At 42.1% G+C, this 23,385-nt stretch overlaps 2 protein-coding genes across 5 annotated transcripts in view; one reads left to right on the top strand and one right to left on the bottom strand.

Moving 5' to 3' along the window:
* ATP6V1A (ATPase H+ transporting V1 subunit A) overlaps positions 1 to 8,594 on the bottom strand; it is a 176,318-nt gene extending 167,724 nt beyond the window's left edge. The window contains exon 1 of one of the 3 annotated variants that reach the window (XM_033941981.1): positions 8,506 to 8,594. The gene's annotated coding sequence lies outside the window, so the exon portion shown is untranslated. Of the gene's footprint in view, positions 1 to 8,076; positions 8,098 to 8,281; positions 8,372 to 8,505 lie in introns of those variants that run through there. The other 2 variants (XM_033941978.1, XM_033941979.1) reach the window with 2 other exon arrangements.
* Positions 8,595 to 9,272: 678 nt separating this feature from the next.
* NAA50 (N-alpha-acetyltransferase 50, NatE catalytic subunit) overlaps positions 9,273 to 23,385 on the top strand; it is a 92,879-nt gene continuing 78,766 nt past the window's right edge. Inside the window, exon 1 of one of the 2 annotated variants that reach the window (XM_033941985.1) lies at positions 9,273 to 9,657. In XM_033941985.1, coding sequence (XP_033797876.1) covers positions 9,650 to 9,657 — 8 coding nt within the window. In that variant the 5' untranslated portion in view covers positions 9,273 to 9,649. The remainder of the gene's footprint in view (positions 9,658 to 23,385) is intronic. The other variant, XM_033941984.1, reaches the window with a different exon arrangement.

Genomic DNA, 23,385 nt, shown 5'->3' with positions numbered 1-23,385 from the left:
GACAGACAGGGGCCAGGGAGAGAGACAGACAGAAATCAAGAAAGACAGACAGGGGGCCAGGGAGAGAGACAGACAAAGGAGGCCATGGAGAGAGAAAGACAGACAGACAGGGGGCAGGGAGAGAGAGAGAGAGAGAAAGAAACAGACAGCGGGAGTGAGAGAGACAGAAAGAAAGGAAGAAAGAGACAGGGGCAAGGAAAGAGACAGAAAGACATACAGACAAAGGAGACCAGGGAGAGAGACAGACAGAAAGAAAGACAGACAGTGGGAGGGAGGGAGAGAGAAAGAGAAAGAAAGATAGACAGCGGGAGGGAGAGACAGAAAGAAAGGAAGAAAGAGACAGGGGCAGGGAGAGAGACAGAAACACAGACAGACAAAGGGGGTCAGGGAGAGAGACAGACAGAAAGATAGACAGACAGACATATATTCTAGCACACGTTAATGTAATGGGCTTAAACACTAGTATACAATACAATACTAATAATTTAAGGGACCATCACAAAAAAAAAATCAGTTAACTAAAGCAGCAGCTTTATCTATGCTGTTCACAATTAACTAACATTTTACTTATTTATTAAATTTTCTATAACATTCTCACAGGAGAGCTCAGAATGGTTTACACGAATTTGTTCAAGTACTCAAGCATTGTTCCCCATCTGTCCCAGTGGGCTCACAATCTAATATAACGGGGGCAAAGGGGGACTAAGTGTCCAGCCCAGGATCACAACGAGCAGTGTGGGATTAAACCCACAACCTCAGGATGCTGAGGCTGTAGCTATAACCCCTGCTAGGGCTACCAGATGTCTGGATTTCCCCGGACATGTCCTCCTTTTCAAGGACATATGTGGAGGTCCGGCGGCTTTTCAAAACCTGTCACTTTGTCCGGGTTATGAAAAGCTTCCAGCTAGCAGCGATGTCAGGTCAGCTTCTGCGCACATCACGTCATACCAGCACATGCGCAGATGCCCTCCCGACAAGCGAACAGATTGAGGGTCGGGGCCATTATGGGGTGTGACTTGGGCAGGGCAGGGCCAAAGAAACATAGAGCATGACGGCAGAAAAGGGCTGTCAGCCCAACAAGTCTGCCCACTCAAAGAACCCTCCCTCTAAAAGAATCCTCCCCCTAAGCATTTTCCCGGAGCAAGCCCATATGTTATCCCATCGTTCTTTGAAGTCGAGCACATTACTGGCTTCAACTACCTGACGTGGAAGACCATTCCAGTGATCAACCACCCTTTCGGTGAAGAAGTATTTCCTGATGTCACCATGAAGTCTCTCACCCTTGAGTTTGAGCGGATGCCCTCTTGTTGCCGTGGGATCCGTAGGGAAAAAGATATCTTCTTCCACCTCAGTATGGCCTGGAAGATATTTGAATGTCTCTATCATGTCTTCCCTCTCCCTGCGTTCTTCGAGAGAATATAACTGCAGCCTGCTTAGACGTTCTTTATATGGGAGATTCTTGAGTCCTGAGACCATCTTAGTGGCCATTCGCTGAACCAATTCCATTCTCTTCACATCCTTTTGATAATGTGGCCTCCAAAACTGAACACAGTACTCCAGATGAGGTCTCACCATGGACCTGTACAACGGCATTATAACTTTAGGCTTTCGGCTGACAAACTTCTTCGGATGCAACTCAGCATTTGTCTAGCCTTGGCTGAAGCTCTCTCCACTTGATTGGCAGTTTTCATATCTTCACTAATGATTACATCCAGGTCTCGTTCTGCGACAGTTCTTGTAAAGTTTTCACCATTCAGGGTGTATGTTCTGCAGGGATTACCGCTACCAAGGTGCATAACCTTACACTTTTTGGCATTAAAACTCAGTTGCCAAATATTAGATCATGGGTCCGGATTTTCATTCCAGAAATCTGGTAACCCTAACCCCTGCACCCACTCTCAGATATATTGTGATAGAAGATTTCCGTCTCTGTCAAACAATGGTTGCCATGTTAAAAAACAGTTAACAAGCATGGTAAAACATAATATGACAGTAATAATAATAATAATTTTATTCTTGTATATCGCCCAACCATAAGATCCATGCGGTTCACAATCAAGAATTGTACAATCAGTGAAGCATACATAAAATAAGGTTAAAAACAATAATCATGTTACAAACTTATAAAACAAATATGTTTTCAAGGACTTTCTGAAGACATAAGAATGCATTTGTAGAATCAAAGGACTTAACCAGGGGTTTATTTTTCCTAACTGGAAAGCAAAAGTCTTATTTAAAAATCTCTTGAAGCGACAAGCCTTTACAGAAGGGTACATGAACATACAGTTGTTATGGATATTTTTAGATGATCTATATAATTTAAATTGGGAGGATAGGTATCCCAGAGCCAGATTAAAAAGAACTTTAAAGCATATGCAGCCAAATTTAAAAAGAATTCACCCTTCGAATGGTAGCCAATGTAACTGCTGACAAAAAGGACTGATATGGTCATTTTTTTTAGGCCAAAAAATTAAGCGCACTGCCATGTTCTGTATTACTCGAATACGATTTAAGATTTTTTTGTAAGATGCCAAGTAAATAATGTTGCAATAATCAAGAACTATCAGTCTGAAAGAACATGGTATGGTGAGACATAGCATGGCAAACATAGTATTATGACACGATTTGATAAAAATGGTAAGGCAAGCGTGCACAACATAACATAGAATGGAAGATATGGAATAGCCACATTGTGTGGTAAACATGATATGAGAGATTGTAGCATGACATACATCAGGGGTGTCCAACCTGCGGCCCGAGGGCCACATGCGGCCCAGTGAAGCCTTTTGTGCGGCCCTAGTCGAGGGCAATGCAATGTTTTCCTCTGCTGCCCCTAGGTGTTTACCATCTTGCCGGCTCCCTCCTCTGTCTTGCTGCAGCGTTTGCACGTTTGTGCGGCCCCAGAAACATTTTTTTCGGCCAATGCGGCCCAGGGATGCCAAAAGGTTGGACACCCCTGGTATACATAGTATGATGAATATGGTATATAGTGTAATAGGACAAAGATGGCAAACAATAAGAGTGTGGAAGACCATTGTATGAGAGAACATGATATGGTCAGAGAGTATTCTAGACTTGAGACAGCGGGGAGGTTAGGGCACTGTCAGAGGGTTCAGGGAATTTAGATTAGTGCACACTCATAGAGGTCAGGGGAAGAGGTGAGTTTTTATTGTCTTCCTGAAGTTCAGTAGATCTTCTAATGATCTTATTTGGGTAGACAGTTTGTTCCAGAGGCGTGGTAGGTAGTATGAGTAAGATCTTTTTCGGGTGTTCTACAGGCAGAGACCGTGTCCTGACAGCACACATAATTGCTTTTCTCCTTGTGAGTGAAGTGGTCAATTCAGGGCATAGGATGGAAGTTTAGAAGCCATATAGGCTGGTACCATGTCTTGGGACAGTTTGTAGGCCATTATTAGGCCTTTGAATATGCATCGTTTGTTGACTGGTGTGCAATGCCAGGGCATTCAGGTCTCATGTGTGGAGATTCTTTAGGAGTCGGATGGCGGCATTTTGTACTCATTGTAGTCAATGGACCACTGCAACATTTAGGAACTCATTGCAGTAGTCCATACAGGAGAGGACAAAGGTATAGAATAGTTGAAAGAAGTCCGGTTCCAAAAATATAGTCTGATTTTCCATAGCAGCCAGAGGTAGTAGAGCTAACATTATCAGTCCATCAATCCCTCATAGAAACAGAGAAACATGATGGCAGATAAAGGCCAAATGGCCCATCTAGTCTGCCCATCCGCAGTAACCATTATCTATTTCTCTCTCCAAGAAATCCCAAGTGCCTATCCCAGGCCCTTTTGAATTCAGATACAGTCTCTGTCTTCACCACCTCTTCCAGGAGACTGTTCCACGCATCTATCACCCTTTCTGTAAAAAAGTATTTCCTTAGATTACTCCAGAGCCTAACTTCATCCAATACCCTCTCATTGCAGTTTCCTTTCAAATGAAAGAGACTCAACTCATGCACATTTACATTATGCAATTATTTAAATGTCTCTATCATATCTCCCCTCTCCCTCCTTTCCTCCAAAGTATACAGATTGAGATCTTTAAGTCTGGCCCCCATATGCCTTATGTTGAAGACCACATACCATTTTAGTAGCCTTCTTCTGGACCAACTCCATCCTTTTCATATTTTTTGAAGGTGCAGCCTCCAGAATTTTACACAATATTCTAAATTAGGTCTCACCAAAGTCTTATACAGGGGCATCAATACCTCCTTTTTCCTACTGGCCATACATCTCCCTATGCAACCTAGCACCCTTCTAGCTTTTGCCGTCATCTTTTCAACCTGTTTGGCCACCTTAAGATCATCACATACAATCATAACCAAGACCCGCTCTTCTGTCGTGCACATAAGTTCTTCACCCCCTAAACTATACCATTTGCTCAAGTTTATGCAGCCCAAATGCATGACCTTGCATTTCTTAGCATTAAATTTTAGCTGCCAAATTTCATAGCATTCTTCAAGTTTCACCAGGTCTTTCTTCATGTTATTCACACCATTTGGCGTGTCTACTCTATTGCAGATTTTGGTATCATCTGCAAAGAGGCAAATCTTATCCAATAACCCTTCAGCAATATCATTTATAAAAATGTTAAAAAGAACAGGACCAAGAACAGAGCCTTGAAGCATATCACTGGTAACATCCCTTTCCTCAGAGCGATCTCCATTGACCACTACCCTTTGTTGCCTTCCACTCAACCAGTTCTTGACCCAGCCCGTCACTTTAGGACCCATCCTGAGAGCACTCAGTTTATTTATTAGACATCTGTGTGGAACACTGTTAAAGGCTTTGCTAAAATCTAAATACACCACATCTAGCGCACATCCTCTATCCCAGTGATTCCCAACCCTGTCCTGGAAGAACACCAGGCCAATCGGGTTTTCAGGCTAGCCCTAATGAATATGCATGAGAGAGATTTGCATATGATGGAAGTGATAGGCATGCAAATTTGCTTCATGCATATTCATTAGGGCTAGCCTGAAAACCCAAATGGCCTGGTGTTCCTCCAGGACAGGGTTGGGAACCACTGCTCTATCCAATTCTCTGGTCACCCAGTCAAAGAAATTGATCAGATTTGTCTGACAAGACCTACCTCTAGTGAATCCATGTTGCCTCCGGTCCTGTAATCCACAGGATTCCAGAAACTTCACCATTCTCTGTTTTAAAAAGCGTTTCCCTTGGTTTGTTATAAGGTGGTATTTTCAACTGCATAAACTATTTGGTATAATAAACATTGCCTGCATCTGGTACATAGGAGATTGCAGTTTGTTTTTTGTTTTTGCTTTGGCTGGTGATACTGCAGTTTTCTTTGGATTCTTTTGTGTTGTCCATTAATTTGCTTACCACAGAAGTCAGACTTACCAGTCTGTAATTCCCTTTTTCCTTACTTCCACTTTTGTGGAGAGGGACTACATCTGCCCTTTTCCAGTCCTCTGGTACCACTCCTGACTCTAGAGACTAATTGAAAACGTCAGTCAGTGGAGTCACCAGACGTTCCCTAAGTTTCTTCAGCACCCTCTGATGTACACCATCCACCATACAACCCCATCGCTTTGTCCACCTTTAGTTTAGCTAGCTCCTCACTAACACAGTTCTCTGAAAATCATTCAGGGTCTACCACACCTCCATTCCTATTTTCATTTGTCTTCTGCGGTCCTGCTCCAAGCCCTTCAGCTGTGAACATAGAACAGAAATATTTGTTAAGCAATTCAGCCTTACCTTTATCAGCTTCTACAGATTTCTCCCCTTCACCTTTGGGTCTCAATGACACTTTTGCACTTCCTCCTATCTAAAAAATGTCTTGTTTTGAATAGAGGTCTAAGAAAGAATTACGTTTTTTTCTTATTTTTAATATAGAATTATAGTATTGGATGTTTTCTTTGTGAAATGTTACTTTCTGGTTTTCTTGAACAAGATGTCTCTTGTGAAACTATGTTAAAATTGTAATAAATAAATAATAAAAATAAATAAAATAAAAAATGTCTTGTTTCCACCTCCACCCCATTTTACCATGTCAACTATTTTTTCTTCTACTTGCATCTTTGCTTTCCTAATTACTCTACCAGCTTCTCTTTTTTACAGATATTTTTGCATGTCTTCCTCTTTCTGCAATCTTTTGTAGTTTAGAAAGGCTAACTTCCTTTTCCTTACCTTTTCAGCTACTTCTTTTGAGAACCAAAGTGGCCTTCTTTTCCTCTTACTTTCCTTACAACAGCTCCATTCAGTTTTGCCCACTGCTTTCTTAATTCTTCAGAAGTTCCCATCCAGGCAAAAACTCTTTGAAGTAATCCCCCATCTGAACAAAATTAGTTCTTTCTGAAGTCTAGAATTTTTGCTCGTGAGCAGGCATGGAGCAATCTTTGATTCAGAATACCATCCCTATTGCACTGAAACAGGTTTTAGCAATCTGTTGGATATGTGCAGAGAATGGGAGAGAGGAATAAAAAATAACCCCAAGGTTATAAGTCAAGGTGAGAGGGAGGATGAGTATTATCCACAAAAATAATGACTGGGCAAAGAGAGAAGGGTTTAATACAGGGGTCTCAAAGTCCCTCCTTGAGGGTCGCAATCCAATCGGGTTTTCAGGATTTCCCCAATGAATATGCATGAGATCTATGTGCATGCACTGCTTTCAATGCATATTCATTGGGGAAATCCTGAAAATCCGACTGGATTACGGCCCTCAAGGAGGGACTTTGAGATCCCTGATTTAATGGGAAAGATAAGAAACTGTTTAGATTGAGATTGCAGTGGGATATCCAGGCAACAATGTCAGACAAGCAGGCTAGGACACGGGCCTGGATTCCTGGTGAAATTCTAGGTGAAGAGAAGCAGATCTGGGCATCACCAGTGTAAAGATATTACTGATAACTAATAGAACAAGTAAAGATAGAAAGAGGTCTCACGACAGAGAACTGAAAAACACCAACTGATAGTGGGATAGCATCAGAGGAGGATTCCCCACAACATATATTAAAAGCTTGTTGGAAGAGATAAGAAAATCAAGACAGAATAAACCTGAAACCAGTCCAAAATCCAAAGTGTATCAAGGTAGAAGAGAGAGTGCATTTGACCACTACCACCACAGTCAGACTCCAGCATATCTCCCTTCTCCTTTGTAGTAGGAGCTTGGAAAGGGTAAACCTTGACTTTTTCCTCTCTAAACTGAACCGAGTTCCTTTCTTAGACTACATCAGCACTTCACTTATAGTTAAAGGGTCTCAAGACAAACAGTATAAACCAGAAGTAAAACATTTATGAAACACTACTTGCAATAGCAACTCAGAAAAAGGAGCTAAACTCAAATTAGAAAAAAAAATATGGCAGGATTTGCATTATCTTTCCTCCAGCCACTGATTCTACACCATAATCCTTGCTCTCAGCTGCAACCCCAGCATCCCCTTCCATGCTGCCACCTATGGACTATTCCTCCTCCATCACCCCAGTTCTTCCTTTAAATCTCTTTTGATCAAACTTTTATTTCTCCTTTCTAGCCCAAATCCCTCTCTCTCAACCCTCTCTTAGCTTTTTAGTCTCTTCTCACACACACCCTTCCCCTCATGGTTTCTCTCTCATTCCCAATCCTGGTCATCCCCTAGTTGATCCACCTCTCATTTCCCACATCCTCAATGCTCTCCCCTCCCTTCTGATAGAACTGGCAGGACAGTGGGGGTGCTTTGAACCAGGTTCTTGTTCTCTGCACCTGGGTACCTGCTTGGAATCTAAACTGTGAAGAACACCATTTTACTGTGTGTGTTTGAATGCACTAATCAGGCCTCAGTCAACAGAGAAGGACGGATCCCAATTTATTGTTTTCTTTGTTAAACTCTATCTAAATGCAACCTTTCTTGGGACAATAAACTACGGAGATAACTAAAAAATCTGGGCTCATAATGCTCACCAAAATATGATAGAAGGATTAATAAAACAGCTATAAGATTTCCCAAAACGAATTTCATCATTCTGCTTCTTTACTTGGCAGTTAACGGATTATCCTAATTTTTACTATCTGCAGTGTTGAAATTCTAATCAAAATTAGATAAATATCATTAAAACTTACGCCAAAAATTAGTGCAAGAAAAAGCACAGCTGAAAAGTGTGCCTAATTCCATCCTCTACAAAGGTTTCCAGCAGCCACATTGCAGACTCTAGAAAATTATGGAAGCGCTATATAGTAGAATGAGCTTCCTACACCCACAGTTCTTCAAAACCATACATAAATTACATCTTTATAGACCTTGATGAGGTGTGAGAAACTTACGCACGTTTGTTTGTTTTATTTTATTAATAGCCGGCATAGCAAACCACAACAGAATCCTGTGCATATCAGACAGCACTCCGTAGAATCCCAGTCTGAATTTTACTGAGTAGCTGGAGCAGTCCCCAACCTTTTCTTGAGAAGCTGACTCCAACCAAAAGCCAAAAGTCCAAGACTCTAAGCTCTTGCATAACACGGTAGTCTCTAAACACATGAAATATATGTACTTACCGGCACGGTTTACAGCCTATAGTAGCTGTCAGGCTCCTGTTCTTTTCCCCTTCCCCCCTCCCTCACCACCCTAGGGCTGCAATCAGCTGACACTACCAACTCCGCCTCCTTCATTGCGCCACACGCCCTCCGCATAAAAATAAATACGAATTTTAAAAACTGTTTCTAAATAAATAGTTTATTATTTTGACTCCTTTCACTCATTTGAAAAAGCTTTCTATATTTAATATGTGTAATTATAATTTACACGGAACAGGAATAACGTTTGAAGGAAATGACGTCATCTACGACAGAGAGTTCTTCTATGTGCTATCCTGCCAATCTATCTTTCCGGAACCAAGAATTCTGAATTTTGTCTTTTACTGTGACTGTGAATCTAGCTTGGAGCAGATTTTTTTATTTTTTAATTCTGAATAGAGTTTCGCAAAAAAGTCTGTTCTTTAAAATCCCATCACAAAATTTAACTTAGTAAAAAGTACGAGAAGGAAATGTGAGAAAATAGAATGCTCGAAGTCAAAGCTCACACAAACCCTATAAATATTCGTTTTATATAACTCTTTACCAATTTATAGCTTATTGAGAAACGCATACATATTTATGTACTCATAAAGTATATTAACTTATTTTTATATAATAACATTGTATTGGGGTGTAGATCAAAAGTTAATTATGCCATTTGGAAAGGGAACCTACGATTGCCTACAAGTGGGAAAGCGGAGGTGGGAAGAGAGTAGAAAACGCAAGCCAGAGGCGCGGTTAAATCAGAAGAGGCGTAACGGGGAGCGCACGCGCTGAGTAGATGAGAAGTAATGGGAGCGCGCACGCAAGCTCTGGGCGTGAGAGACTCAAGGCTAGAGCGCGAGCCTGCGCTTCTGTGTCGCGAGGAGGGGGGGGTGGGTGGCGTAGAAGCTGTAGGAGTAGTATCCCCGTCGTAGATACTATTACTATCACCGCATGTGGAGGAGAGTGCCGGGGAGGTAGGCCACCCGTCACGCCTCCCCTTTTGATACGGTAGTCATTAACCTCAGCGCTTCCAAACCGAAGTCTTCCTTCCCTGGAGCAGAACCGCCACTGCCGTCGCCTTTTCTTCAGGTCTTTCTCTTTGCGGTGGGGGGAGGGAAAGAGCCGAGCTCCGGCGCACAAAATGAAAGGGTGAGTTCTAAGTTTTGTTGCCCTCCTTTCTTCTATACCTTCTCCCTCTTTCATTATGGGCAGGGTAGTTAAAGAAATTTTCTGGTGTTTGTTACTGTTCCGCTGAAATGCGGGAACTAGTGATGGTTCCGGACGGGGTGGTGGGGGGCAGCGTGGGATTTTTTCTCTTCCCGAAAACTTGTGAATTATTTGTGGTTCCGCTGGCCTTGAGGTGTTTTCTAAAACGTTCACTGGTATGGGGAGTAAAGCGTCTTTTATTTACGATTTTTAAAATGTATATTTTCATTGGAAGAAAGAGGGAGGTTTTTTGGCGTTTGTCATACTGTGCAAACTTTATAGCTGAAGGAATTTGTGTGGGGGTTAGGAAGTCGAGGTTGATTACTGTTTGAAACTACCCTCTTCTTATTTGCAGCAGAAATTAAGGGCGGGGAAAGTTGACGTTTCTTGATGGTTTTTCATCTGTTGAATGTAGGGAAATGAGTTTGAACTAGGGGCCTACAAGTCACTTTTGTAACATGAACTTTCAGCGCTATTCGAATGGGTTAATGGAAGAGAAAAAAATACAAGCTGACTTCTATTTTTAGTTACAGTGCTTTCAGACGGGTTTTTGTGCACTCCCTTTTTTCTATTTGTGGTGTAGAGCTGGTGGGATATTCCAAAACACTTTTTCTGTTTTATCGCACGTGTAAAGAGAAATCCGTGGATGTCACTCTCACTGATAATTCATGTATTCCTCGAAATGGAGCTAAACCTGCCACCTGTTTTATTCAATAGCAACCTGATGCTCACGGCTATCGCTAATTTATGGAACACTTTAAAACCCGCTGAATTATAATAAAAGTACTGTATAAGAATACGGTACACAGTAACTCTAAGTATAATAAAACCGTGAAATAATTCGAAAGCAATTTTATTTTACGGTGAGAAATTTCATTTTGAAATTAAAGAGTTCCTTTGCTGATTAACTTAAACATACTTTTTATCTTTTACATTGCAGTTAGTTGTTATAGTAGGCACTATATGACTTTAAAAAGTCTCAACTTGATGTATTCTTTTTGCACCTAAGCTGGGAAAGGGTGGTTCATGTGGAGTTTGGTAAAAGCTACACTATTGATTCCCAAACTGGGTTCCTCCAGAAATTAGATCATAGAATCTATCCAAATATATATATTTGTTCATCTAAATTGAGGGTTTCTTGGTGCACGAAAGAAATATTTTAGGGGTTCTATCATGGTATAGTTTTGGAATAGCCTCTGTACGCACCCTATACTGGTGTTAGTTCAAGTTTGCAGGATTAATAAAGGTACAGTATTTGGGAAAAAATATTGGCTGTTTCATATGCATACAGAAGTTTGGCACAGTTTCTTGATAAGGTTATCGTAATATTAGAATATATGCTGTGTTATCTATCTTCTTGAAGAGGGGTAATTATGCCTAGTTTAGAGCTTCTCAAAATCTGCATTTGGGGTCATGACCTGAGCAAGAAGATCTCCATAGAAACATGATGTATCATTCTGCATTATTTGTCTTTAACTATGGGATCACAGCTACAAAGATTGGTAAGTGCTAGTAGGAAAAGGTGTGAGACTTGTTATATACAAAGTTCTGTAATGTCAGTAGAAGAACACAATTCTTTTGTGGTATAATTGCTATAGTTGCTTGTGTCGTCTTGTATTTTAATGTTTTTACATTCTTTATAGCATTAACAAGCACTATTAAAATAGATACCCTTAATCGGATTTGGGCGGAGTATTTCAGTAAAGTACCAAAATAGTGCAGCAACCCCTTGAGAAGATGTTGGGGGAGCTGGGCAGTGTGCATTAGAACAGTACAGGCAGCTCATAAATGTTTCCAATGATCACAGTGCTGACATTCTAGGTAGGAGTGGCATGCTAGACAGGAGGTTCTTATGCACTACTGGTTTATTAAAAATTTTAGACCACCTTTAGACAAACATCAAGGCAATTTACAATTTAAAAAATAATAATACAATAATGTACAGGAAAGAGAAAAAAATCCTCTCCAGACATCAGCGATCATGACCAAAAAATGCTTATGTGACAAGATAAGTTTTGAGTAAAGCATGAAATTTGATATGACATTTCTGACTGAAGTTCAGAAGGAAGGGAATTCCAAAGTGAGGGTACCAAAGCAAAAGAAGCTGCGTGACATGTGAAGTCTTGTCATGTGCACTGAAGGAGTAGTTAATTGGTAGGAAGAAATAGATAAAGGTGATCTTATTGGCAGGTATAGGATAATGACGTTGGATAGATCCATTCTTTGTGAGCCATCTACTTGGACTCCACTGGGAGCTTTAGATCCATTATTAAAGACATTTAAAAAGTTGATTATGTGGAAAAACAAAAGGCACGATTTCCCTATCAACATTTTAATTTGGATTGAGCTACAAATAATTTGCATGCAAACAAGATAATGAATCAATCGCTGTTTTAAAATTGGCCAGATAATCGGCTAACAGTGATTGAATCGCTGTCTTTAGCGAATCCGGGCCTATGTCAAAGGGGATATCCGCAGAAGATTGTCTCCAAAGCAGTTAAGAGGGCAAGATGGAACCATAGGGAGCATTTGCTTGAATATAAGACAAAATCAGGAGAGACTGAGATACTACATGTGTGCTGAAATACAATAAAAATTATCTCTGCACTGGTTAAAATTGTGAGACGACACATGCACATTTTATCAGTGCACCAAACATTCAGTGATCTTAAATTGGTGTTCTCTTATAAAAGAAATAAGAATTAGAGACCCTTTATGCCCTGCAGTAAGGAATGAAGAGTCATCTGGCCATTTCAAATGTGGTCACTGTATAGCATGCCCAATGATGATAGAGGAGTGCTATTTCATTGACCAACATAAAAGTAGGACTTTTAAACTTAATGCTCTGATGTCATGCTCTTCAGAAAACGTCATTTGTGTTGATTTGTCCTTGTAATCTTTACTATGTGGGACAGACATCTCGCCCATTGAAGATGAAGATTTGCCTTACTGAACAGAGATGTATTTCTGCTGGAAAAACCATGGATCCTTTGGTTGAATATGGTTCAGCATCAACATTCTTTTGCCTCATTTCAATGCCGGGTATTAGAACAAGTTTTGAAAGCTTGATGTGATGACGTTCAACGTGAGTTACGTCGACGTGAGCAACATTGGATCTTAACTCTCGGCACCATTGCTCCAGCTGGTCTTAATTTTGCAGTGAAGTGGAAGGCGTTTCTGTAAAGGTGCTCTGGGAGTATTTAACTTGCTTTATTGATCTTTGTGTTTTAGTTTAAACTGCTCTGAGATGTGCTGCTGTTGCGTGTTAACGTGAACCTTTCAGCCCCCTGACGATGTGGAAGTGAACAGGGTCTCCCATAGGGGATTTCAAAATTTGTTGAAGAGTTATGTCCTGCCATTAACTAAAGTATGTTAACTGTTTCCCATTTTTAATTGTTAAATGCTTTGCATTTATGATTAGTATTTCATCAAAATTTTTAATAAACTTGAAACTTGAAAAAACTTGAGTTGACAGCAGATTATAGATGTAGGAGTTCCAGTTCCAGCCAAGGAAGCATTTCTGCTCTGGATAAGTACTTTATTTTTACATCAGGATTATTGGTTGATTGCCATTTTTAAGTTTATGCTCCAGATCTAGAGGATATTTGCTATTGAAGGTGGTGTGGATTTTTTGGGGACATTTCCTCTGTTGGGACTTCAATTGACTGCCTCAATTTTGATACATCTCATAAGGGAAAATGTTGATGAAGGTTTCTTCTTGTTCCTTTTCTCTTTTTGTGCTGTGGGAAAGGATATTGCTGAACAGTTGAAGGAGTTTTTTAATAAGTTATGATGAACTGAGGGCTCACTATTTTTACAGCATTGCTCTGTTATGATGAATGCCTCGTTATAATTGGTCTTTTTCTCCTTCATAGTAGTTTGTAGCATTTTTGTTTCCCATTCACCAGTAGAAGGAGATAAAATAATTTTGTGTACATTGTGACATTGTAGTGGATATTTCTCATCTAGTGTTGGTGGTTTTCATAATGATAGAAGCCAAATAAGAAGGAAGTCTTGTAAGCCAAAGATAGGAATTTTTCTAATATGAGAGATTTCACTGGGAGTAAGGGGGTAGGATGATGTCACTTCTCTCAGAAACCTTTTTTTTACAAAATTGTTATTATATACCACAGAAAAAAAGTAACATCAGATCAGGGAACAGATCTTTTGGTTTCTACTGAGTTTGATTTAACTCATTTACTTGAAGATTCCCAAGATGTTATTAAAAATAGGGCTACTCTTTTGATAACTTGTTTAAGTGAATTAGATACAAATTTACTCATGAAATTAGATTTTAAAAACAAAAACAACCAAATTCTGTGGTGATAATGTTTTGATATTTCCTGATCTTGCTAGAGCAACCCAAATGAAAAGGAAGGAATTTCTTCAGTTAAAGCCTAGGGTTTTAGCTCTAGCAGCAACTTTTTTTCTAAAATTCCCTTGCAAGTATATAATTAAAATACAAGAGAAGGAATTTATTTTTTGGAACCCCACACAGCTTCAGCAATTTTTAAGTTTTCGTGAACAAGGGAAAGATAATGTAAAGTAGTTTGAGAACTGATCTTTGGAAGGAATCTATGAACAAGAGGAAAAGCATTAGAATGATTTAACTTGAGGAAAAGTTTTTTTTTAATTTTCTTTAATTGTATTTGAATTTATGGTGGCTCCCCCATATTATTGTGGGCTAGAAAGATTTGTATTAGATTTTCTTTATATCTGCGGGCTTCAACTTCACAGCGGCTCTTTTCCCTTCTATGTCCTGGCCGGTCACGGGCTTCAAGAAGTGTAGCCACTGCCAGCGTGCGATTTCTCTCACGAATAGGGCCTGTCTGTAATCCAAAGTCGTGTGAGCGCTGGGCTACTCTTCAACCTCGAGCCCTTAAATATCATCGAGTTTTCTTGGAGAAATTCTTCAGCATGAACTCGGTGACACCCTCGACCTCGAGTGCTACCTCGGTCCCGCCTTCCAGCGAGGGTCCTCCTGCTTTCACCGACCTCGAGCCTCATCAGACCGTCCTCGTTTGGATTGTCTTCGCCTCAAGTACACCTGCTTTATCCCAGGACAAGCAGGCAGGTATTCTCACAAGTGGGTGACGTCATCCGACGGATCCTCGATGCGGACGCCTCACAAGAAGACTTGCTTGAAGAAACTCGAAGTTTCAAGTTGCCCGCACCGCGCATGCGCGAGTGCCTTCCCGCCCAGCGCAGGGTGCGTCTCCTCAGTTCTTACTTTTCCGTGGAGCCTAGAAGTCTGTCTTTGACTCTCTGCATGAAGTAATTTCACTTGTTCCTTCTCTACGACCGTGGTTTTGTGTTATTTTTGTCACGAATCGCTGTTTTTTCTTGATTCTTTTCTTTAAAAAAAAAATTTCTTCTGTTCGTTAAACCAGTTTTAAAAAGTGTTCCAAGTGCCAACTCGTGATTTCCCTCACGGACTCTCATCGACGCTGTCTTCGGTGTTTTGGGCCTCAACATCTCCCGAAATCGTGCCGGCCTTGCTCAACACTTAAGTCTCGTGCTTTTAAGCGTCTTTGTGTCCTGTGGGAGCAGCTCTTCAGCATGGAGTCTTCAATGGAACTCTCGTCTTCGAAGGGTGCCTCACCCTCGACTTCATCCAAAGCTCTTCCGGCTTCCACAGTTTCCACTCCAAGCCTCATCAAACCTGCCTCGTTTGTACCAGCTCTGTCTTAGACGCCTGCTGCGATGCCTTCCTCTGTCTCTTCAGGTCAGATAGGGCAGCAGCCCATTCCCACAGTGGTGCTTAAAGTGCCTAAGGCTTCTAAGTCCAAGCACTCTCACACTGCCTCGAGGGAACACGAGGCCCGTGCATGTGGTCCCGTTGGAGACGCGGTCCATCCTTAACGGCTTCGTTCCAGACCTTGTTAGAGAAGCAGTTCATTCAGTTCTTTACTACCATGGGGCCGAAGCTTCTCTCACAAATCCAGCCTGGGCATACTGCGTTCTCCCATGAGGTCGAGCCGCCTCCTATGTCTCAGTCTCATGCACACTCTTTGCAGGGAGCCGAGTCTCTGTGAGTGTCTGGTCTGGCAACTGGGCACGGACAGCAAGGAGCAAATTCTTTGCCAGTGCCTCAACGGGAACCCTCACACTCGAAGCAAGGAGCAGAGTCTTTGCGAGTGCATCGAGGTTCCTCTTCTCAGCCTCCACTGCTTCATTCCACAGTCTCCAGCCCTATCCATTCTCTAGGGGCTTCGACTGAGGCACATTCTCCTCGATCCTCGAGGCCTGCTTCAAGGCACAGCTCGCATCACAGATCGAGACATTCATCGAAGCATTTATCCAGGCATGCATCGCCTCACCGCAAGCAGCCTTTTCTTCAGCTGTCGCCACCTCCTCCATCGAGCCTTCCGCTTCCGGACCTCAAGGACGCGGTGGTTTCCATTTTTTCGTCCAGGTCTACATCTTCGATCTCAACACCTCCTGACTCCTTGTGGCTCCCAAGGAGCAGGGCGTGCCGCTTAGAGCACACCCCTTTGGCCATGCTCTGCTTCCGCGCCTAGCTGCTGCAGCAATTTTTCACATGGAGGAGGCAGACCCCAATGACGTCACCGGCCGTCTCCTCCGATGTCTGCCCGAATCGACACTAGTCCCACAGGGAGGAGAATGTTATGGCAAAGAGACAAAGGTTGTTGTAGCTGTTGTAGTGCAGGCAAGAGTCTTCTCTCAAGAACCCTCCGGTAGCTCCATCAGTGTTAGTTTTTAAGGTACAGTGGTACCTTGGTTTACGAACATAATTTGTTCCAGAAGCATGCTCGTAATTCAAAGTACTCCTATATCAAAGCACATGTCCCCATAGGCCACAATGTAAACTGAAACAATTCGTTCCACAACCAAGGTTTACCATGGTGGCCCAGGGGTGGGTACCTGCCTGTGGGTGCTGAGTCCTTGTAGCTTGGTGGCTTCCTTTCCCCAGGGTCCCCGTGCGGCTCTTCTGCCTCTTCAGCCAATGCCTCCGCCGTTTACCAGCGCCTCCCGGCTTCCGATTCAAGCCGGCCATCCTCCAGACGCATGTGCAGGACCTCTGAACTCCCCCTTCAAGCCGGCGCCGCTCCAACAACACATGCACCACGTACAAGCATGCAGGACGTCCTGCATGGTTTATAATTTTTCATTCTAGCTGGACTTAGGGGGCAGGGGAAGAAATAATGGGTCTAAAAACACACAAGAGGGAGAGAGATGGTTGACAATGGGATGGAGGGAGGGAAGTAACAGAAAGGAAGAGAAATTGGACACAAGGGATGGTGTGGAGAGGGGATAGAGATACTGGATAGGAGGGTAGTTGGGGAGAGATAGTGAGCCCTGGGGTGGTGGGGAAGGAGGGATGTCCAATTATTCCAAAACCATCTGAAAACCTGGCTTTTCTTCAAAACATAAAGCTATCTATTTAAAATGTAAAGCTAGCTATCCTCTTCATCATATTGAATTTACTTGTAAACCGTGCCGAGCTCTATCTTTATGGAGATGATGTGGTATACAAACTTGAGGTTTAGTTTAGGTCACCATTATCTCAGATATAGCAGAATTATAAAAGATCAAAGAAGAGCAACCAAAAGGTTAGGGGATGGATCTTCCCTCTTATGAGAAAAGGCTAAAGAGGTTAGGGCCCTTCAGCTTGGAAAAGAGATGGCTGAGGGGAGATATGATGGAGGGCTACAAAATCCTGAGTGATGTAGAATGGGTGAAAATGAATCGATTTTTCATTCTTTCAAAAAATACAAAAACCAGGGGGGACACAGTGAATTTCATGTGGAAATACTTTTAAAACATATAGGAAGAAATACTGATGGGGGATTCTGTTAAGTTCGACTTTGTAAAGAAAACAAGCTATGGTATTGAAAAAAAATTATTTACTCTACATATTTACCACTAACCTTTAACATACACTTAAGACTTTGTTGTTCTAACTTCTTTAACCCATACAAGAAAAAAATCTTTGGGTTATACAGGTAGTCCCCGGGTTAAGAACAAGTTCCATTTTTTTAAACCATTCTTAAGTTGAATTTGTATGTAATTCGAATCCTGTACAGTATCTATAAAAACATTAAAAAAACAGTCCTCAAAATTAAGTACTGTAGTTTAAGTAGAAAGAAGGTTTACACTTGTTCTTTATCAATCCTATTGTTCCCTCTCTACCACCCTATCCAACATTTCTCCCTCATCTCTTTTCCCATGCATCTGTACTTCACACCTCTCCCACCACTCCCACCACTATGTTCAATATTTTTCTCCCTTCCTATGCCCAAGTCACCTGCTTCATTTCCCCATGTGCACCATCCTTTTCCCTCTCACTCAAGACACCCATGCCCAACAATTCTCCTTTTCTATTCCCTCCCCACCTCAGCATCATTCCCTCGCTTCCTCCATTCTTCTATACTGTGTCCCAAGATAATGCTCCCCTCTTTTCTTCCATCCTTTGTCCCAAGTTTGTGCTGCCTCCCTTCCTTCTGTATCCCAACGTGACCATGCTTCTCCCTTCCATGTCCCAACGCACTCCTCGTTTCCCACCCCCCACCCCCCCAGGTTCTGCATCCCAAATTCATGCCTCCTGCGTTTACCTCCTCTGGCGCACTTCTCTTGGCAAAGTTGTGAGTGGTGGCTCCTGCACGCGGTCCACTGATCTGGAATCCTGACCTCTGTCAGAGGGTCAGCTTCCAGGTCAGCTGGCCACAAGCCGCCTATCGTAGCTTTGCGAAGACAGGTGGACCACATGCAGAAGCCACCACTCGCGGCTTAGCCAAGAGAAATGCGGCTGGGAAGAGGGAGCCGGCCAGAAGAAGTAAATGAGAGGCATGAATTTGGGACATTGAAGGGATGAGGATCGTGTTTGGACAGAAGAGAGGAAGAAGGGGCGCATTGGCACAGGCAGTACCCTGGTTCGTAAGTACGAGTTAGACGTAAGTCAAGCGGTCTCAAACCAGGGACTGCCTGTACTGCAAACCATTTGTTTGCAGCTAATGTGGCATTCCTTAGCAACAGCAGCAGATGAATCCAGAGACCAATGGGATAGCACACATCTACCAGCAGGCGGAGATAGAGAAACTGATTAACAGATGGTCCTATTGGCTGGCACTCCTCCTGTAACTTCAGTATGCTCTATCTCCCAGCAGGTGATGATCGCTATTCAACTAGCTCCTGAATTCTGGCTGTAACTGGAAAATTATTTTCTCCTGTTGCGGTTTCTCTTCAGTGAGATGGCAATTATATTCTCCTGTTGAGGTTTCTCTTCAGTGAGACAGGGGTGTCCAGGTTAACGGTGCCGGCTTTAGGGGTTACACCTGGGCCCCTCCAGGTCCCTGCCTCACCATCCCTCCATTGCTAGAGGGTCTGACTGGGTCTCCATTTTTTTCTAATTTCCCTTCTCTGTTTTAAAAAAAAAAAAAAAAGAGACAATGGTTGCTATATTCTGCCCTGTTAGTGCTGCACAACCAGCTCTTATTGGCTTCAACTGGCCCTAACAACAGGCTTGTGAGTATGTATGTGTTTTTTACTGTTGTTTGAACTTAAAGTTCTGTTTGGGAGTTTTAGTACTGTGGGTTCGGTCAATGTACATTTAAGGAATGGATATTTTATTGAGGTTAAGTTTTATGACTAGAAATCCGTTGAGGGAGCCGGGACTTTCCCGCCCTTTGCATGCACGCGTTTGGTTTCCTTGTTGGTTACAGCGCGGCAGTAGTGGTGCGATTTCATGCTTGCACTTGTTCTCCTCGTTGGGTTTCAGTGCAGCAGTAGTAGTCCTGTTCTGAGGCTCTCTTTCGTCAGTGTTTGTTGCGGCCATGTGCAGCTAATTGTGCAAGTGCCGGTTTATAGCAGTGCGCATGAGATGGGACATGTTTTTTCTGGCGCTGTGGGAAGGACCACACCGTTCTAGTTATTCCCCGAGTCTGATTTCCTTTCTATGCAGGCCATGGCAGGGTAAATTTTGCGGGGCTTGAATCCGACTATGTTTCTAGGAGTGTTGATGCAGTGGCCACATGTCGGTGAGAATCAGGCGCACAATTGGCTCTCCAGTGATGGCAGGAGAGCTGCAGCATTCCGGTAGTTTATTTCCAGCTGACTTTGGTCAGGGTATGCCGCGGCTTCTGCTCTTGAGCAGGGTCAGGCTACCTTTCTGGAGCTTCAGATCATTCTTCCGGATTGCCGCTAAGGGTCCTTTTGGTCAGTATTAGGATGGGGGTATTTCTCCACTGCTTGGGCAGCAGGTGTTGTACTCATTGGCAGGTGAAGTTGTTCTGCTTCAATGGGTGGACTCTCATCTTCGTCTTCTGTTGACAGATCCTTTTATGGATCAGGATAAGAGTTTGGATAGACTTTCTCTCCGCGGAATCTGAGCATGGCCTATTTCTTGTATGTGACAGTGTACAGTGCTGTGTACGCTCTGGAAAGTGTGCATGTTAGTAATAGTGTAATCTTCTGCATCCTGGATATTGAGATTTGTGGCTCAAGCGTTCTAGCTCTTTTTATGGACGTGAGATCTGCTTGACCTAGACCTCATGGCCTCGTCTCTCAATTCTAAGCTTCCTAGCTTCTTCGGCGGGCCCAGGGAGTGGGAGTTAGAGGGGGTAGCTGCATGGCTCCTTTCTCGCTTCTGCCTTCTCTTTTTCAGTGTTTTCCGCAGGCTGATGATGGCTTGGATTTGCCACCTCGAGCTCGCTTTCCGGGCACAGTATTTGTAGAATCTCTGGATTGGCGGTGCCATCCTTTGCGGATTTGATGAGTCTTTCGACAGCCGGACTAAGAAGTTTCCTGGTATCTCCGGCTTTGCTCGCCTAGGGTCCGTTCAACATGGATATTTGTACTACTTTAGTATTACGACCTAGTTTTTTTGAAAAATCTTGGCTTACGTGTAAGGGTTATGCGAAGCAGGTTGTTTCTTCTCTTATCCAGGTGCTACGGACGTCTTCTCCTGTGGCTTCTGCTTCCTTTTGGAGGTTTTTCCTTTCCTGGGTGCTTCTTTTTTTTTTTATTAATTCAATATTTTTTATTGATTTTTTTGAAAAAATATAAGAAACAGTTCAAGTACATGGTATCAAAATATAAAACAAAACATTTAGTATAACTAATATTCGGTTACTTTGTGCAATGTAGAATTGAATCGTTTTAAAAGATCTAAAGTACTAGGACTGTTCATGAAAAATTAGTAAAAGAAAAGATAAGAGGAAAGAGAAATTGAAGAAAAAAAAAAAAAAGGTAAAGAAAAAGAAGAGGAAGAATAAGAAGAAAGGAGTGTCTATGAAATAGATTGAACATATGAGTCTAGGAATTTCCAGGGTGACTTACATTGTATCAAATTTTTGGAAAGTCGAATTATATTTTTCTTTTCATAAGCATATGATTCAAATTTATGATACATGCTCAAAGAATTCCACCAGAAGGTGTAGTTTAGTAATGAAGAGGACTTCCAATTTTTCAAGATGTGCATAAGGGCAGTCACAAACATTGCATCAATGAGTTTAGGAGGACAGTTAGATTGTGTAAAACAAGGGTGTTGAGATCGGAGAATTATAGTGTCAAAGGAAATTTCTTCTGAACAATTGGTAATAGACTTTATGGTGTCCCAAATGCACGTCCAAAAGGAACGAACTTGAGCACAATGGAAAAGCATGTGATCAAGAGTCCCAGCTTCTTTCATACAGTTCCAACATATAGAGTCTTGTTTTAGGTTAGCTTTCCACATCCGAAAAGGTGTCCATACCGCATTCCACATAATGAAGAACATTGATTGTGAGACTCTGGATGATAAAAGAGGTCGGTTTGTCGAGGACCAAAAGAGTTCCCAGTCAACATCAGAAAGTGAGGTTGTCAGCATAGATTCCCAATGTTTCATGGAATGAGAGGAAAATGTAAAAGAGTGATCTCTTAGAATACTATAGAAGAGAGATATCGCTTTACCTTTTGATATAGCCAATGTGGACCAGTGATACAAAGTGTGAGTGGATGTCATATAATCAAAGCGTATAGACATAGAAGGTAACATCTCAGTAAGAGAAAGCCACTGTGAGTAAGCAGAAGGAGACAACGAGTAAGTAGAGCAAATTGTGTCAAAGGGAACAAACGAAGTGAGAGTGGTTATCTGATGGAGAGACCACAAACCAGCCCGCTGCCACCTCTTCCATGAAAGAGATTTACTATTGATTTGGATTTTGGGGTTATTCCAAATGGACAAGAGTGGACTGTCTTTAATTGAAATCTCTGCGATTGTGTCTAGTATATGAAGGGCATGCTGCGTTGCACTCAATAAGGAGTATTTTCTCAAGAGTTTGGGTACTGGCACCGTCAACAAGCATGAAACATGTAGTGGTGCACATAAAAATCGTTCCAGGTCAAACCAGGTTGGTGAATCTTGGGTACTAGTGTTAGTAATCCAGTAGGCTCCATATTTGGCCAATGATGCGATATAATAAAAATGAAAATCAGGTACATTCAGACCCCCATTAATTTTAGAGGCTTTCAGTTTGTCGAGAGCAATACGAGGTTTTTTGTTATTCCACACAAAGTCAGATATTTTCTTATTCAACCAGTGAAAAAATTTCTTCTTGCATAAGGAGGGAAGCATTGAGAGGGTATAGTTTATCTGAGGAGTAAGGGTCATTTTGATGGAAGCTATTCTGCCCCACCATGAAAGAAAGAGTGGAGACCAGCGAGACAGGGTGTTAAGAACTAAGCTTTTAATTTTAGATATGTTTAGATCTTGAGTTTGAGTCGGATCTTTATGTATTAACACTCCCAAGTATTTTACAGCTCCGTGTGACCACGTGAAGGGAAATTGGGCGAGGTCTGAGGGGTAAATGAGATCATTAAGAGGGAAAATTTCTGATTTTTCCCAGTTAACTAAGTATCCAGAAAGCTTGGAGTAATGAGAGACAATATTAACGAGTGAGGGAAGGGAAGCAACAGGATCTCGGATAAAGAGAAGGACATCATCAGCGTATGCTGCTAATTTGATATGACAATAAGTAGTTTCAATTCCTGTTATTGTTGGGCATTGTCGGATAGCAGAGAGGAGAGGTTCCAACGCTAAGTTAAATAGCAGCGGCGACAGAGGGCAGCCCTGGCGAGTACCTCTATGTAGGGAGAATTTATTGGAGAGAGAGTTATTAATTAAAATGCGAGCTGTGGGTTGATGATATAAAGTTTTAATCCAGTTTGTATAGAACGGGCCAAAGTTGTACCACTTTAAAATTTGGAATAGAAAAGGCCATTCAACTCGGTCAAATGCCTTTTCGGCATCTATGGCCAAGCCGATTACGGGATCTGAGAGTGTTTTAGCATGGGCATTAATATGATGAAAAAGGCGTATATTGTCTCCTATAAACCTTTGTTTAATAAACCCCGTTTGATCTTTGTGAATAAGAGAGGGGATCACTTTGTTGAGTCTCAGTGCAAGAAGTTTTGCCATGATCTTGTAATCTAAATTAAGAAGAGAAATGGGGCGAAAGTTTTTAACCAAGGTAGGGTCTCTGTCAGGTTTTAGGAATAACTACTATAGTGGCCTCAGTGAAGTTGAATTGTTTGTCTGGATCAGAGTGGAGGAATTCATAGTAAGAAAGATGCTTCTTAACGTTTGAACCACTCCAGAGTTCCTTTTTGGCACAGGTGTATTGCCGAGGGGTTAGCATTCAATTCCCTTCAGCTTCTAGTGCTATTCTTGGC

Source organism: Geotrypetes seraphini, chromosome 4 (assembly GCF_902459505.1).
Source record: "Geotrypetes seraphini chromosome 4, aGeoSer1.1, whole genome shotgun sequence".
Taxonomy (NCBI): Eukaryota; Metazoa; Chordata; class Amphibia; order Gymnophiona; family Dermophiidae; genus Geotrypetes; species Geotrypetes seraphini.
The sequence above is the reverse complement of the archived record's forward strand: the minus strand, read 5'-3'. Positions and strand labels throughout refer to the sequence as shown.